Here is a 14679-nt window from a genome sequence, read left to right as displayed (position 1 = left end):
TTCTTTTCTTTTCATAGCTATTTGTAAGGCCTCCTCAGTCAGCTATTTTGCCTTTTTGCATTTCTTTTTCTTGGGGATGGTCTTGATCCCTGTCTCCTGTACAGTGTCACGAACCTCCGTCCATAGTTCATCAGGCACTGTATATCAGATCTAGTCCCTTAAATCTATTTCTCACTTCCACTGTATAATCATAAGAGATTTGATTTAGGTCATACCTGAATGATCTATCGGTTTTCCCCACTTCCTTCTATTTAAGTCTGATTTAATTTAATTTAATCCCAAACAGCTGTCATATAAATAATTTCCTTCATTGAGACATCCAAATTCCCCACAGGCAGTTCCTAACAGGCAAATGGGAAGCACCAAGAAGGAAAAGACAGTGTGTGTTTATCCTTATTTATCTGGCCATGAAATATTCTTGTAAAATGAATGTTCCATGAACACACCTAGAGAGACACTCTTCTAGATACACTCAATTCAAACTGAGTCACACACAGATCTGGGCTCAATTCTGAGAGTTTAACAGGAGCTGTGGTGTTGCATCAAGCTGACAGAATACATCATTAACTTACCTTTCCTGCACCCACAGGTCCGACCACAGCTAACAGTTGACCAGGTCTGACAGTAAAGGAAAGTCCTTGTAGGGTTGGGGTTGCTGATACCTACAAATTAAAGTCTTTAATTTAATTCACCCATTTTAATAAAGTAACACAAATTTTTTTTAGAAAGTGGAAAAGATAACAATAATCAACGTAACTGATATGCAAAATATAATCCACATTTTTCCCTTTCCTATTTTAAGATAGTGTGTCCTGGAGACCTCTTTATCAAATTTTATCTCTTTGGGGATTTGAGGTAGCTTTAGCTCACTTTAGGAAGTTTCCTTCTTTTTTCCAACAACCACACAATTGTGCTCATTTCATATGCTAGCAAAGTATCGCTCAAAATTCTTGAAGCTAGGCTTCAGCAGTATGTAAACTGAGAATTTTCAGAGGCATAAGCTGGAATTAGAAAAGGCAGAGGAACCAGAGATCAAATTGCCAACGTCTGTTGGATCACAGAAAAAACAAGGTAATTCTAGAAAAACATCTGCTTCATTGACTAAAGCCTTTGACTGTGTGGATCACAACAAACTGTGGAAAATTCTTCTAGAGATGGGAATACCAGACCACCTTACCTGCCTGCTGAGAAACCTGTATTCAGGTCAAGAAGCAACAGTTAGAACTGGACATGCAACAACAGACTGGTTCAAAATCAGGAAAGGAATACGTCAAAGCTATTTATGGTCACCCTACTTGTTTAACTTTTATACAGAATACATGATGAATCACAAAATGCAATCTAGAATTCTGACAGAATATAAAAATCTCAAACATTCAGATGATGCCACTTGATGGCAGAAAATGAAGAGGAACTAAAGAGCCTCCTGATGAAGGTGAAAGAGGAGAGTGAAAAAGAGTGAATATTGGCTTAAAACTCAACATTCGAAAAACTAAGATCATGGCATCTGGCCCCATCACTTCATGGCAGATAGAAAGTGGAAACAGTGACAGATTTTATTTCTTGTGCTCCAAAATCACTTTAGACAGTGACTGCTGCAGCCATGAAATTCAAAGATGCTTGCTCCTAGGCACAAGAGCTATGACAAACCTAGACTGTGTATAAAAAGCAGAGACATTACTTTGCCAACAAAGGTCCATCTAGTCAAAGCTATGGTTTTTCCAGTAGTCATGTATGGATGTGAGAGTTTGACCATAAAGAAGGCTGAGCACTGAAGAATGATGCTTTTGAACTGGGGTGTTAGAGAAGACTCTTGACAGTCCCTTGAACAGCAAGGAAATCCAACCAGTCCATCCTAAAGGAGATCAATCCTGAATATTCATTGGAAGGACTGATGCTGAAGCTGAAACTCCAATACTTTGGCCACCTGATGCGAAGAGCTGACTCATTAGAAAAGACCCTGATGCTGGGAAAGATTGAAGCCAGGAGAAGAAGGGGGACAACAGAGGATGAAATGGTTGGATGGCATCACTGACTTGATGGACATGAGTTTGAGCAAGCTCCTGCCGTTGGTGATGCACAAGGGAGTCTGGCATGCTGCAGTTTATAGAGTTGCAAAGTTTTGGAGATTACTGAGTGACCGAACAACAGCAGAAATGCTGGAGTGGGAGTCCATTCCCAGGGACAGAGGGGCCTGGTGGGCTACAGTCCATGGGGTCACAAAGACTCAGAGACAAGTGAAGTGACTGACACTTCACACTTCAGCTCAAAATACTAGATCTGAGTTTTCAAGAAAAGATGTATTTGTGCTCTATTTTGTATTTTGTTTAAGGTGATCCTATTGTATAGCACAGGGAGTTATATTTAATACTCTGTAATAAAACATGATGAAAAATAAACTAAAAATTAAAAGAATTTATATACTTAAGTTCAACATGTGCTAAAAAAAGAAAAAAAGTTAAACATGTGCTAATACACTGAAAGTTCACTTGAAAATGAGAAAAAAAGCAACATGTCAAATGCCTCAGGCTGATTTTATACTTAATCTCCATTCAATGCAAACCTTATCCATGATTCCGAGAATTTTTATAATATATTCTAAGTAAAGGAGCAAGTCACATTTTATAGTATATGTAAAATCTCAAAATTCTCCAATAAATCTATGTCACAGTTGTCTTTTAGCAATCATAATTGGAAAGCAAGACTTCTTACCTTTTCCCAAGAAGCTGTAAAAGCTTGCACATCCACTATCATTTTACCATCTGATGGAAGCTGAGGGTAGTACTGTGACATCTCATCAAGTAAGAGAAAGTTCTACAGAAAAAGGCAAAACATAGATTGTTTATACTGCAAGAACAAAGCACAAGCAAAACAACTGCTTCTCTGGAATTTGCAATAAAAAGTTTTATACCTACCATTTATACCAACCTATCATTTTACAACTGTATTTTATTATGTCTTGGTTCACGTGAGAAATATTAAATAGTATATAGTATGTAACATACTATTATTATATGTACAACTAAGTATACAATATAGTATAGCATATATATATATATATATATATATTATAAAACATATATATATATATATATAAAACATAGCATATGCACACATATATAGAGTATGTGTGTGTGTGTGTGTGTGTGTGTGTTTAAATAAATAAATAAGAGTTCCTGGCCAGAGGCCCTCTTTGTTAACTTTCTCAACAAGTGTCCTCGTTCCTCTCTAAGAAGAATATATGGCTTAAAACTCCAGTACATTTAGAACCTGGACATTTTTATTGTTTTACTTTTGTGTTACCAACAATAGACAGGTGAGCTGGTAGGAAATTATTTCATAAATACTAACTGAATCCCACCATGTGCCAAGCAGCAGGTAACACTGCTAGAACAGAGAGGAAGGCCCTTCCCAGGCCGTCAGGAAGCAGGTGGCACAGGACAGGCTGGGAACACAAGACCAATGACAGAGACTCTGAGTGCAAACCCTGCACACAATGCTTTTCTCCTCGTGTGTGTCAAATCCATATCACTGCTTGTCATTAACTATCACTTTAGTCATCATTCTAAAAAGAAAAAGTTTCTATGTCTTAAAAAAAATTTCACAAGCATCTTTTCACAATCACTGCCTCTTCCTAGTCAATGCCCTCCCTCCTCCACAGCAGGAATGGCTGCACCTCCCACTTCTTGTTATCTTCTATACCACTTAGCAGCTAACTGATGCAAAGTAGCCAAATAAAACAGTCTCATAAACTGCTACAAAGCTGACAAGCACATACAAGAAAACTCCCTCTTGCCTTGCAAATGCTAGATATAATTCAATGAGAAAAGCTAGAGCAATAGAGAAATTGAACAAACAACTTAGACCACTCCCACTCCCCAAGGTCCCCAAAACTGTGAACATGGGGCAGAGAGTGCTGGCTGTCCTTGAAATCTGCTCTTGTTCTTCTGCAGTAACAAACCCTGGATTTTAGCTGCACATGGCAACCTGGAAGGAGGCCCTCCCTCTGTCTTCAGGCTCCGGAGCAGACAGGAGCAGCCGCATGACTAAATCCAGGGCAATGGGGAGTGACAGCAACCAGGACCTTCCTCTGCCCCAGCCTGGGCCTTGGGGGCTGCCAGAGGGGTCAGGTCACATGCAGTGGAGTAACATAAGAGAGAAAGAGTCTGGGTCCCAATACCACAGAGGTTCACACTAGCCATGGGACTAGTTATGGGGAGAGTTGTATCAACACAAAGAAGATACATCCTAACCCCAGTTAGCTCAAAATGTGACTTTATTTGGAAATGTGGTTGTTGGAAATGTAATCAATTAAAGTGAGATCACAAACAGCATTGAAATATGTATATTATCTATAGTGAAACAGATCACCAGCCCAGGTTGAATGCATGAGACAAGTGCTCGGGCCTGGTGCACTGGGAAGACCCAGAGGGATCGGGTAGAGAGGGAGGTGGGAGGGGGGATCGGGATGGGGAATACATGTAAATCCATGGCTGATTCATGTCAATGTATGACAAAAACCACTACAATATTGTAAAGTAATTAGCCTCCAACTAATAAAAACAAATGGAAAAAAAAAAAAAAAGACAAAAACAAAGTGAGATCACAGTGGAGTAGGGTGGGCCCTGAATCCAATATGACTGGAGTCCTCATGAGAAATGCAGAGACAGATAGACATGCGAAAAACAGCTACCTGATGATGGAGACAGAGGCTGGGGTGATGGCTTTCAAGCCAAGGAATGTCAAGGTTTGCCTGCAACCACTCAGAGCTAGCAGAGGCAAGAAAGGATGCTCCCTTATCAGATTCAGGGGGATCATGACTCTGCTGACAGCTTGATTTCAGACGTCTAACCTCCAGAACTATGAAACAAAACATTCCTGTGGTTTTAAGCCACATGTTTTGTGGTACTTGGTATCAGCAGCCCCAGGAAACCCATACAGAGCCTCACAAGGATTCTTGCATGAGAGAAAAATGAATGACCTCTGTAAGCAGCTTTAGCATGGGTACCTCTGGGACACACAGGCAAACCAAATCCTAATCCATATGCGGGGAAACTGAAACAAGCATATGAGGATGTTTGAGAAAGAAAACAACACATAAATAGTAATCTACTACCTTAAACATCTTGACACCCCATCTATCGTGCCTCAGAGTCATAAATGTGATTGCAAACTTCTACTTAAAAAGAAGAATGGGTCAAAACTGAATGTGAAAAAAAAAAAAAAAACTGAATGTGAAAACCCTTGTACAGGAAAAGAAAGATAGGATCCTTGCATTTCTATCAAATATCATCTGGTGGAAGATGCTTTCATTCATTCCTTCCTCCTCTCATCCAAGCTCACTGAGAACCTAACACTGAGCACAGTGACTCCTACCTGCCCGGAGCCTGTGTCCACCAGGAGGCAGGATGGACGGACGGTGGTCTGAGGACACGTTTGCAGGTTTTCAACCATCGCAGCCTGAGTTCTTTCTCCCCGCCACCATCATCAGCCACATACCAGCTCTCGCCTGTCCTGACACAATTCATCTCTTTCCCAACTCTCTTTTCCTCTTGAAACAACATAATTTCAGAATCTTACTCACTATTAGTTATTTCAACAATGCAAATTTTCTTTTTCTGGTTCCTTTCCCAGTCCTCCCCAACACCACTGACCCTACCCCAAGACAACTCCCTCCTGATCTCCTTACAGCCCCTCTGAGAGGGTCCACAAAATTAACACTCCCTCCAGTGACCCACCTGCACCTAAGTCCACACTCCCCAGGCAGCCTCTGCCTGGACACCCAGAGTACTGACTCCCCCCACCCTTCTGGTCCATCTCAAATACCAACCATACTGAAACAAGCTCAGGATATCCTTAGCTGGCACTGCCCTCCCTACCTCTGAATCCCCTGAGGAATATTAAGTGACACAGAGGGGAGACACTACATCATTCATGCACCTTTACAGTCCCAATTCCAACGAAGACCGAGCCTGTACAGTCAGCCCATCGAGGGCATCAGCTACAGGAAGGAACAGACTGCACGGTTGTTCAAACCATCCAACCACTGACTGCATGACTACAGCCTTACATAGTCTAAGTTGACACAGCAACAAGCAAAAGGTGATGAGACAGGCTGGGACCTGGGGCCCTGTGTGGGAGCACCTGCACCTGGACAAACATCTCCTTGAGCAACAAAATACAAAGAAATCCTAAGGGACTAAACATACCTGCACACATGCAAAGGCACTTACAAACAGTAAGATAAAAAAACACAAGCCAACTGGCATTTCTAAGCTGCTGGGAGCAAGCAGGGAACTGTGTACGATCTTGGCACATGGCAGACTACTTAAGTCACCCCTGTGGCTCAAACACCAATCCTCCCCTATCCTCACCCCACTTAAGGAACCAGCCCACCCTTCTCAAAGAGTCAAGGGGGCATCAGTTTCTTGTTTCCATACTTCGCGCTGCAGCACAAGCCTCAGCAAAGCCTTGCTTGAATTTCTCGTCTGGCCTATTATCAACTTCTATTGATTAAAAAGACCAAGGGCCCTGGAGAGTAATGTACATGTTATATATCTGGTCTAGATAGAATCAAATACAGTTTCAGCTTAACCATGTAACCAAGACATCAATACTCAATGTGTATACATTAGAATAGAAATTCCTCACTTTCAAACAAAAGACAGAGAAAAGGAAAATTATGCCCTAAGTGAAGAATTAAATTTATTGAGCACTTGTCCACAAACAATACCTCTGAGGGGGACAGATGTCACAGTCTTCCAAGGGTTAAATGAGACCCCATTCAATACATGATCAGCTCCTAAAGGCGCCAGAAATGCTGGCTGGATTTTTCTCCAAGACTCAGTCTGATGAAAAAGCTGAAATTAAATGGCCAGTAGAGCCATGAAGTGCAGACCCAGAACAGGTTATGCAGGAAAGTATCAATGCCAGAATTGCAGCCAAAAAGACTGACTTCTTTGTAGCTGGTAATGGAAAACCTAAAGCTGCTTTCTGAACAATATAACCTGAGGACAGATTTTAACTAGATGTTAAAGTTACTGAAGACTTTTACTGAGTGCGTTGAAGTTGAGACCTTTTGCAATCATATTGAAGTCATCCAGTGCCAAGACCATGGGTCCCCCTTCCTCACTTAGAGAAAAATAGAGAGACTTCTTGGGCTTATGAGGTCATTATAAATCATTCATTTTTACAGAGCTGATTTAATCATCATTTTAAACAGAAATACATGAGCACCTACTGTGTGCCAGGCCCTTGTCTTTGTGATAAAAATTATTTACCCCTGACTATTTAGGGACAGTTAAGTTTAAAAAAGGAGACAATAAGTATGGTGGGAATCACAAGTTTGAAAGGAAGAGGGCAGCTAGAGACAGGCTTAGACACTAGTAAAATAAGGACAGGAACAAAAAAGCAGAGATAAGAAATCAACAAGAAAACCTATTTGGAGGAAAGAATCCATTTTTAAACACAGAGAACTAAGTGATCTGAGGCCACTCTTCCTGCCCAGGGAACAGGGACTTCTCAGCAAGTTCCTCCCCTCCCGGCCCAGAGAGGAATCCTAGTCACCCCAGGACTGTGCACAGTCACTGCCTAATCATCCCAGTCAGCACAGCAGATGCATCTGTTTGCTTCTCCTGCTTTTAGACATTTTAATCATCCTGTGGCCATCACTGCACATCAAGAGCCTGTGCTGCTTCTATTTATACTACCTAAACAAGCATGGATCTTACAGTACTTTTAATGCACTTTACCTAAGAAAAGAGGGGAATAGATGTTTTGGAAAGATTGCCAGCTTGGTACTGAAAGAGTTAAATCTCACCTAACTGGCATACAGTGGTACCACATAAAAGGAGGCATTTTAGGTAAAGTCCACCTAAAACTTTAAAAAGTTATTTTTCACTAAACCTTGATTCTTTGGATGCTGACGATGACCTCTGACACCTTCTCGATGGCCATGGGGAAGTAGAGGGTGCTCGAACACCTCAGAGCCTCGAATAGCGTCACCACAACAAACACTTGGCTGGCTGTGATCATGTTGTCACGGACCACATTGCTGATGAAGGTGACAAAAATCATGATTTTGCTCACAGCAAAAAATGATGCCAAATTAATGCCCCTAAGGTAGGAACTTCTCAGAATCTTGGAAATTTCCTTCCTGTAAAAGAAAGAAAGTAGGACAAAGGTTTTATAGGAAGCATCAACATCAGTCAGTCAGTCAGTCAGTTCAGTTGCTCTGTCGTGTCTGACTCTTTGCGACCCCATGAATCGCAGCACCCCAGGCCTCCCTGTCCATCACCAACTCCCAGAGCTTACTCAAACTCATGCCCATTGAGTCGGTGATGCCATCCAGCCATCTCATCCTCTGTCGTCCCCTTCTCCTCCTGCCCCCAATCCCTCCCAGCATCAGGGTCTTTTCCAATAACTCAACTCTTCGTATGAGGTGGCCAAAGTATTGGAGTTTCAGCTTCAGCATCAGTCCTTCCAATGAACAGCCAGGACTGATCTCCTTTAGGATGGACTGGCTGGATCTCCTTGCAGTCCAAGGGACTCTCAAGAGTCTTCTCCAACACCACAGTTCAAAGCATCAATTTTTCGGCACTCAGCTTTCTTCACAGTCCAACTCTCATATCCATACATGACCACTGGAAAAACCATAGCCTTGACTAGATGGACCTTTGTTGGCAAAGTAATGTCTCTGCTTTTTATTATGCTATCTATGTTGGTCATAACTTTCTTTCCAAGGAGTAAACGTCTTTTAATTTCATGGCTGCAGTCACCATCCACAGTGATTTTGGAGCCCCAAAAAATAAAGTCTGACACTGTTTCCACTGTCTCCCCATCTATTTCCCATGAGGTGACGGGACCAGATGCCATAATCTTACTTTTCTGAATGTTAAGCTTTAAGCCAACTTTTTCACTCTCCTCTTTCACTTTCATCAAGAGGCTTTCAGTTCCTCTTCACTGTCTGCCATAAGGGTGGTGTCATCTGCATATCTGAGGTTATTGTTATTTCTCCTGGAAATCTTGATTCCAGCTTGTGCTTCTTCCAGCCCAGCGTTTCTCATGATATACTCTGCATATAAGTTAAATAAGCAGGGTGACAATATACAGCCTTGACGTACTCCTTTTCCTATTTAGAACCAGTATGTTGTTCCATGTCCAGTTCTAACTATTGCTTCCTGATCTGCATATAGGTTTCTCAAGAGGCAGGTCAGGGGGTCTGGTATGCCCATCTCTTTCAGAATTTTCCACAGTTTATTGTGATCCACACAGTCGAAGGCTTTGTCGTAGTCAATAAAGCAGAAATAGATGTTTTTCTGGAACTCTCTTGCTTTTTCGATGATCCAGCGGATATTGGCAATTTGATCTCTGTTTCCTCTGCCTTTTCTAAAACCAGCTTGAACATCTGGAAGTTCTTGGTTCACATATTGCTGAAGCCTGGCTTGGAGAATTTTGAGCATTCAACATACATGACATGAATTCAGTGCCCTGTGTAAGTGGCCTCTTTCTAGGGAGTGGACACAGATTAAGATAAACCATCTCTCACATCAAGGAGACACTGCACACCCAGGGGTCTGCCTCAACACCAGGACCACACCCTTCATCACCACTTCACTCTTTCAAGTAAAAGGAGGCTTTCTGTCACACTTTCAAACATTTCGGGTCAATCAGACTGGGTTTGAAAGTTCATTCAACAAACATTTGTAATCACATGTCCTGTGCCGGGCTCCTCACAAAAAGACACAGCCTGTCCCATCCAGGAGCTCATGAACTTGTGGGGAAAGAGAATTAGCAGCCGCAAAATTGGGAGACATTAGACAGAGATGGTCAGTACAGACTCCATGGGAGCTCAGAGCAGAGGCGTGTAACTTGGAACAGTGAAGTCAGGGCAAGTTACACACATGACCTGAGAAGATGAGCTGGAGTCAGTCAGACTTGGTGGAGGCCAGAGAAGGAAGATGGGCTCTGCATAGGTGCAAAGTAAGAGGCAACAATGTGGAGTCAGAGAAACGCTCATCAGATATTTAAATAAAAGATGGGAAAACAGTCTACAAACATGAAGCAAAACAAAAGGGACAGTATTTTCATAGCTCGATTTGAACTAAATATAGTGATTCATGAGCTTTCTTGGTGATAATGGATCTACCCTCAATGCAGGAGATATGGGTTCAATCCCCGGGTCTGGAAGATTCTCTGGAGGAGGAAATGGCAACCCACTCCAGCATTCTTGCTGGGAAATCCCATGGACAGATGAGCATAGCGAGCTACAGTCCATTGAGTCACAAAGACTCAGATACCACTGAGCTACTAAGCACAACACCAGTGAAGAACAGTGATTCATACAGTTCGGCTCGATACAGGTACACCCAATCTCTATAATCTCCCTGTTTATGGGCCATCAACATAAATTACAATTTTAGTTTGAATTTCATTGTCTCAAATACTATCGTAAAAGCATTGCTAATTGGGATTTGAGGTATTAAGAACTGCTCAGAATTTCATTTTTATATAAGTAAGAAGCATATATATTTTTTCCTTTGAGAAGATGGTAAATGGAAGAGCAGGATAAATGATGTCTGCACCATTTTCCTCAACCCTCCTGCAACATGTAGGGGATGCAGTCAATAGTAAGTATTTAAGTTCACCTTAATGTGAAGGTGAACTTAAATACTTCTTTAGTAAGACATCTAAAGCATCCAATAGAATAGGAAATAAAGCATGAAAATATGGAGTGATATCTATAAACTTACCTTCTCAATTCAGTAATAAGGTCTATAAATGACTTTTCCCAAGCATTCACTTTTATTGTTCTGACGCCAGTTATGACTTCACTCATGGTCCTGATCCTGTCGTCTGTGAGAGCTGCGATCTTACTCCTGAGGGGAGTGAGAGACGAGCCTTAGTGACTATAACTCAACTTTCTTTAGCAGTAGCAGTAGTGGGCATGGGGGCGGGGGGTGGTGGCTGGGAATCAAATGCTTCTTTATAGCCCTTTTGCATTTAGAACACAGGCAGGTCCTACTCAAAGTACAAATGGAGAAAAAGGCTTCAATCAGGAAGTCAACCATTCAGTCCATTTCAAGAAGGAACTTGGAGAATATGCAGCATCGACTAAGAAAGACCTGAAATGTGTCAGATACAAACTGTTTGCTCAAAGAGGTCACAGTCAGGTAGAGAAGGCAGGAAGATACCCAGGAAGACAGTGTCTGTGCTGTAATAAAATAGAAAAGTTCTGGAGAGCAGAAAAACTGGGATTGCTAATTCTACCAGGAAAGGAGAACAAGATTTTCAGAGACCTTATAGAACTGGAACAGAGCCTCAAAGGATAGGGAGTATCTCTCTCTCCAGCAAAGACAGGAAAGGAAATTCCAAATACAGAAAGACACCAAGCACAGACCTGCACACACACAACACACACAAGAACTCAGTGACCTTCAAATAGCACAACATCTCCATCACCTGACAACCACCCACCTCCAACCTCTGGGACCTGCTTCAGGTCTAACTCAGCACCAGAAGGCTCTTCACCACCAGCCACTTTTCTGTCACATGTGCTGCTATGAATGTGGGGCTTCATAAAGATACAATGAAGATCAGCCTGGCCCTTGGGGTGCTTATAACTTAATGGAAACATGAACATAAATACCAGAAAAGGCCCCAACACAAGAATAACAAAAATATATGTGGTGAGAAAAGGGCCTATAAGATTATTACTATTTAACAATATTTAAACAACTTGGACATGGGTAAATTCTGCTGAGGGACACTCTACTTATTCAGATACTGTGCCAAGGGGACCCAGTGAATGCCTTCCCTGTTCCTGTTTCAGGATCATCCTTTAGCATAAGACTGGAGCCTCCACTGGCTAAGCCTGAAGGGTCTACAACCCACACAAAGAAGAGACTAGAGAAGGCATTTGTCTTATTTTTTAACAAAATCATCAGGCAGACTGTGGATGTTCCAATTACATATTATCAATTTTTAAAAGGAGTATTTCTCTTACCGGAGTGATGAAAACAACTTCCCGATGCAACTTTGCAAAAGCAGAAGAATAATGAGAACCGCCATCCCAGCAAGACACGACATTCCTATTTCCATCCAGAGCAGGGTGGTCACTGCGATAGCCTGCAGTGGTCCCACCCACAGATAGTGCAAGAACGTCATTACCTTAAAAAAGAAAGACAAAGCCTTCTTAGAATGGTATACGAACCAATAAGGACACAAGGTAGAAATAATCTGCTCTGAAGCAACAGACAGGAACCTAAACAGAAATGATCTCACTGAGTTTTAAAGCTGCTAAAGCAGAAATCCAAGTGTCTATCATGGCATCTGGTACCATCACTTCATGGGAAATAGATGGGGAGACAGTGGGAACTGTGTCAGGCTTTATTTTTTTGGGCTCCAAAATCACTGCAGATGGTGACTGCAGCCATGAAATTAAAAGACGTTTACTCCTTGGAAGGAAAGTTATGACCAATCTAGATAGCATATTAAAAAGCAGAGACATTATTTTGCTAACAAAGGTCTGTCTACTCAAGGCTATGGTTTTTCCAGTGGTCATGTATGGATATGAGAGTTGGACTGTGAAGAAAGCTGAGTGCCGAAAAATTGATCCTTTTGAACTGTGGTGTTGGAGAAGATTCTTGAGAGTCCCTTGGACTGTAAGGAGATCCAACCAGTCCATCCTGAAGGAGATAAGTCCTGGCTGTTCACTGGAAGGACTGATGCTGAAGCTGAAACTCCAATACTCTGGCCACCTCATGCAAAGATTTGACTCATTGGAAAAGACCCTGATGCTGGGAGGGATTGGGGGCAGGAGGAGAAGGGGACGACAGAGGATGAGATGGCTGGATGGCATCACCGACTCAATGGGCATGAGTTTGAGTAAACTCCGGGAGTTGGTGATGGAAGGGAGGCCTGGTGTGCTGGGTCACAAAGAGTCGGATACTACTGAGGGACTGAACTGAACTGAACCCCAGATGACACTGTTCCAGGGTAGCACAGGGCTGACTTCAGCAATGACCAGGGAGAATCAGACCAGCAGTACTGAAGGAAGATGTCAATTTTGTCCACAACACAGATGAGCTCAGGGCTTCCCCAAATGCTCTCTGTCCTAGAATTTAGACCCCATCTCCTCTGGGACTCCCCAGCATCCCAGGAAAGCCTGTATTATGGTTCCTACCACTCTCTCCAGTAATTATTTGTGTATTTACCTCCTGTTAGGCTGTGACTTCTATAGGGCAGAAACTAAGCTTTATTCATCCCTGAAAGTAAGTAGGGGCCTTACTTCATGTTTGAAGAATCAATACTTTAAAGAGAAGGGTCTAGTACAACACAGATCTGACCAACAGCTACAATGCTCTGGGTCATGTGATCTATGCCTAAGGTCAGTGAAAAAAAGACTGTGGAGGGGACAGCAGAGAGGAGGCTGTGTCAGGCTGGGGACCACCCACTTGAAGGCTCCCTATGCAGCAGGCACTGAATAGGGTGCAGGGGAAAGAACAATCCCTGCTCACCAGGCTTTCATCACCTAGAGGAGGAGGAAGACAGTCTAGCAACACCCACACCATATGCCAAGAAGGGCCATGCCAGGGGGACCCCTAGGGACACTAACCAAGCTGGGCAAGAACACTGTGTATATTTATTATTAGAAAAACAAAACTCTCACTTATGAAATAATACATATAATTACATCTAAATTGCACACAGAGAAATGAAAGTTGGATAAATAGAACCTTTGTCTTACATCCTCAGTGGAATCCTGGCCAACACCAAGCCTGGCACCTGGCATCCCAATAAGTTGAACCCAGTGAGAAGAACAGGAAATGGAAGAGGATCCCTCAAGGGCAGCTTACCTGGTCAAACCTGCTCACATCGTTGGACAGCAGGTTGACAATCTGGCCTGTGGTGGTCTTCCTCATGGCTGAGCTACTCAGGCGAAGGGCCTGAAATGAGAGAGGGAGACAGAGATCTGGATTCCTAAGGTGATACCAAGTCATTTTAGAACATAACACAATGGAGCATGTGTTCTGGGGTCCTGGGTGGTGTCAGCAGGAGCAGGATGACCCCTGACAGCAGGGATCTAGGGACCCCTGTTCACCCTCTAACTCCTCAGTGTGGTAGCAGCCCTGCCCGCAAGGACGGCAAAGGGAGGAGCTGGAGGTAGAAGCAAAATCCACCCCCTGTTTCAGTGAACTTGGACCTGCCTGAAGGTTAAAGGGTGTAGGTTTAGGCTTAGGAGCCAACTAAGTAATTTTTAGCCAAATTAGATGAGACTGGAGAGGTTGCCTTAGGAAAGAAATTTGGAGACTTGGACTATAAATCTGGACTCAATCGATCATTCTATGGGTGACAATATTTAAACACTTTGGGTTTAGTTTCCTCATTCTGAAATGAGCAAGTATAATGTTCAAAACACTGTTCCTGTGAGCAAACTGTGTTCTTAACGCCAGTCTGCTGACTGTACAAAAAACACAGCCTGTGTTGCCCAGTCCCCTAGAGATCTGAGGAAGCTGAAAAGACACCAGGAGCCACTTCAGCAGACCACCAACAAGAGCAACTAATCCAAGCAACATGTCATACTTTACAAAAAACTTTTCGTTTACTCCTCAACTTGAAGAAAACAATGATCAAGTGAGAGTGTAAAATGATAAAATCACAATGGAAGAGAAAACGGAA

The 14679-nt window shown here is 42.5% G+C and overlaps 1 protein-coding gene across 1 annotated transcript in view; it reads right to left on the bottom strand.

Annotated features, from left to right (window-relative positions):
* The window catches only part of LOC122687096 (ATP-binding cassette sub-family C member 4-like), an 860243-nt gene that overhangs the window by 818635 nt on the left and 26929 nt on the right, over positions 1-14679 (bottom strand). Inside the window, exons 5-9 of the mRNA XM_043892534.1 lie at positions 13857-13946; positions 12005-12168; positions 10752-10877; positions 7906-8155; positions 2713-2814 (exon numbers count right to left, since the gene is read on the bottom strand). Coding sequence (XP_043748469.1) covers positions 2713-2814; positions 7906-8155; positions 10752-10877; positions 12005-12168; positions 13857-13946 — 732 coding nt within the window. The remainder of the gene's footprint in view (positions 1-2712; positions 2815-7905; positions 8156-10751; positions 10878-12004; positions 12169-13856; positions 13947-14679) is intronic.

This window comes from Cervus elaphus, chromosome 30, assembly GCF_910594005.1.
Source record: "Cervus elaphus chromosome 30, mCerEla1.1, whole genome shotgun sequence".
Lineage (NCBI taxonomy): Eukaryota > Metazoa > Chordata > Mammalia > Artiodactyla > Cervidae > Cervus > Cervus elaphus.
This window is presented reverse-complemented; position numbering and strand designations above follow the sequence as displayed.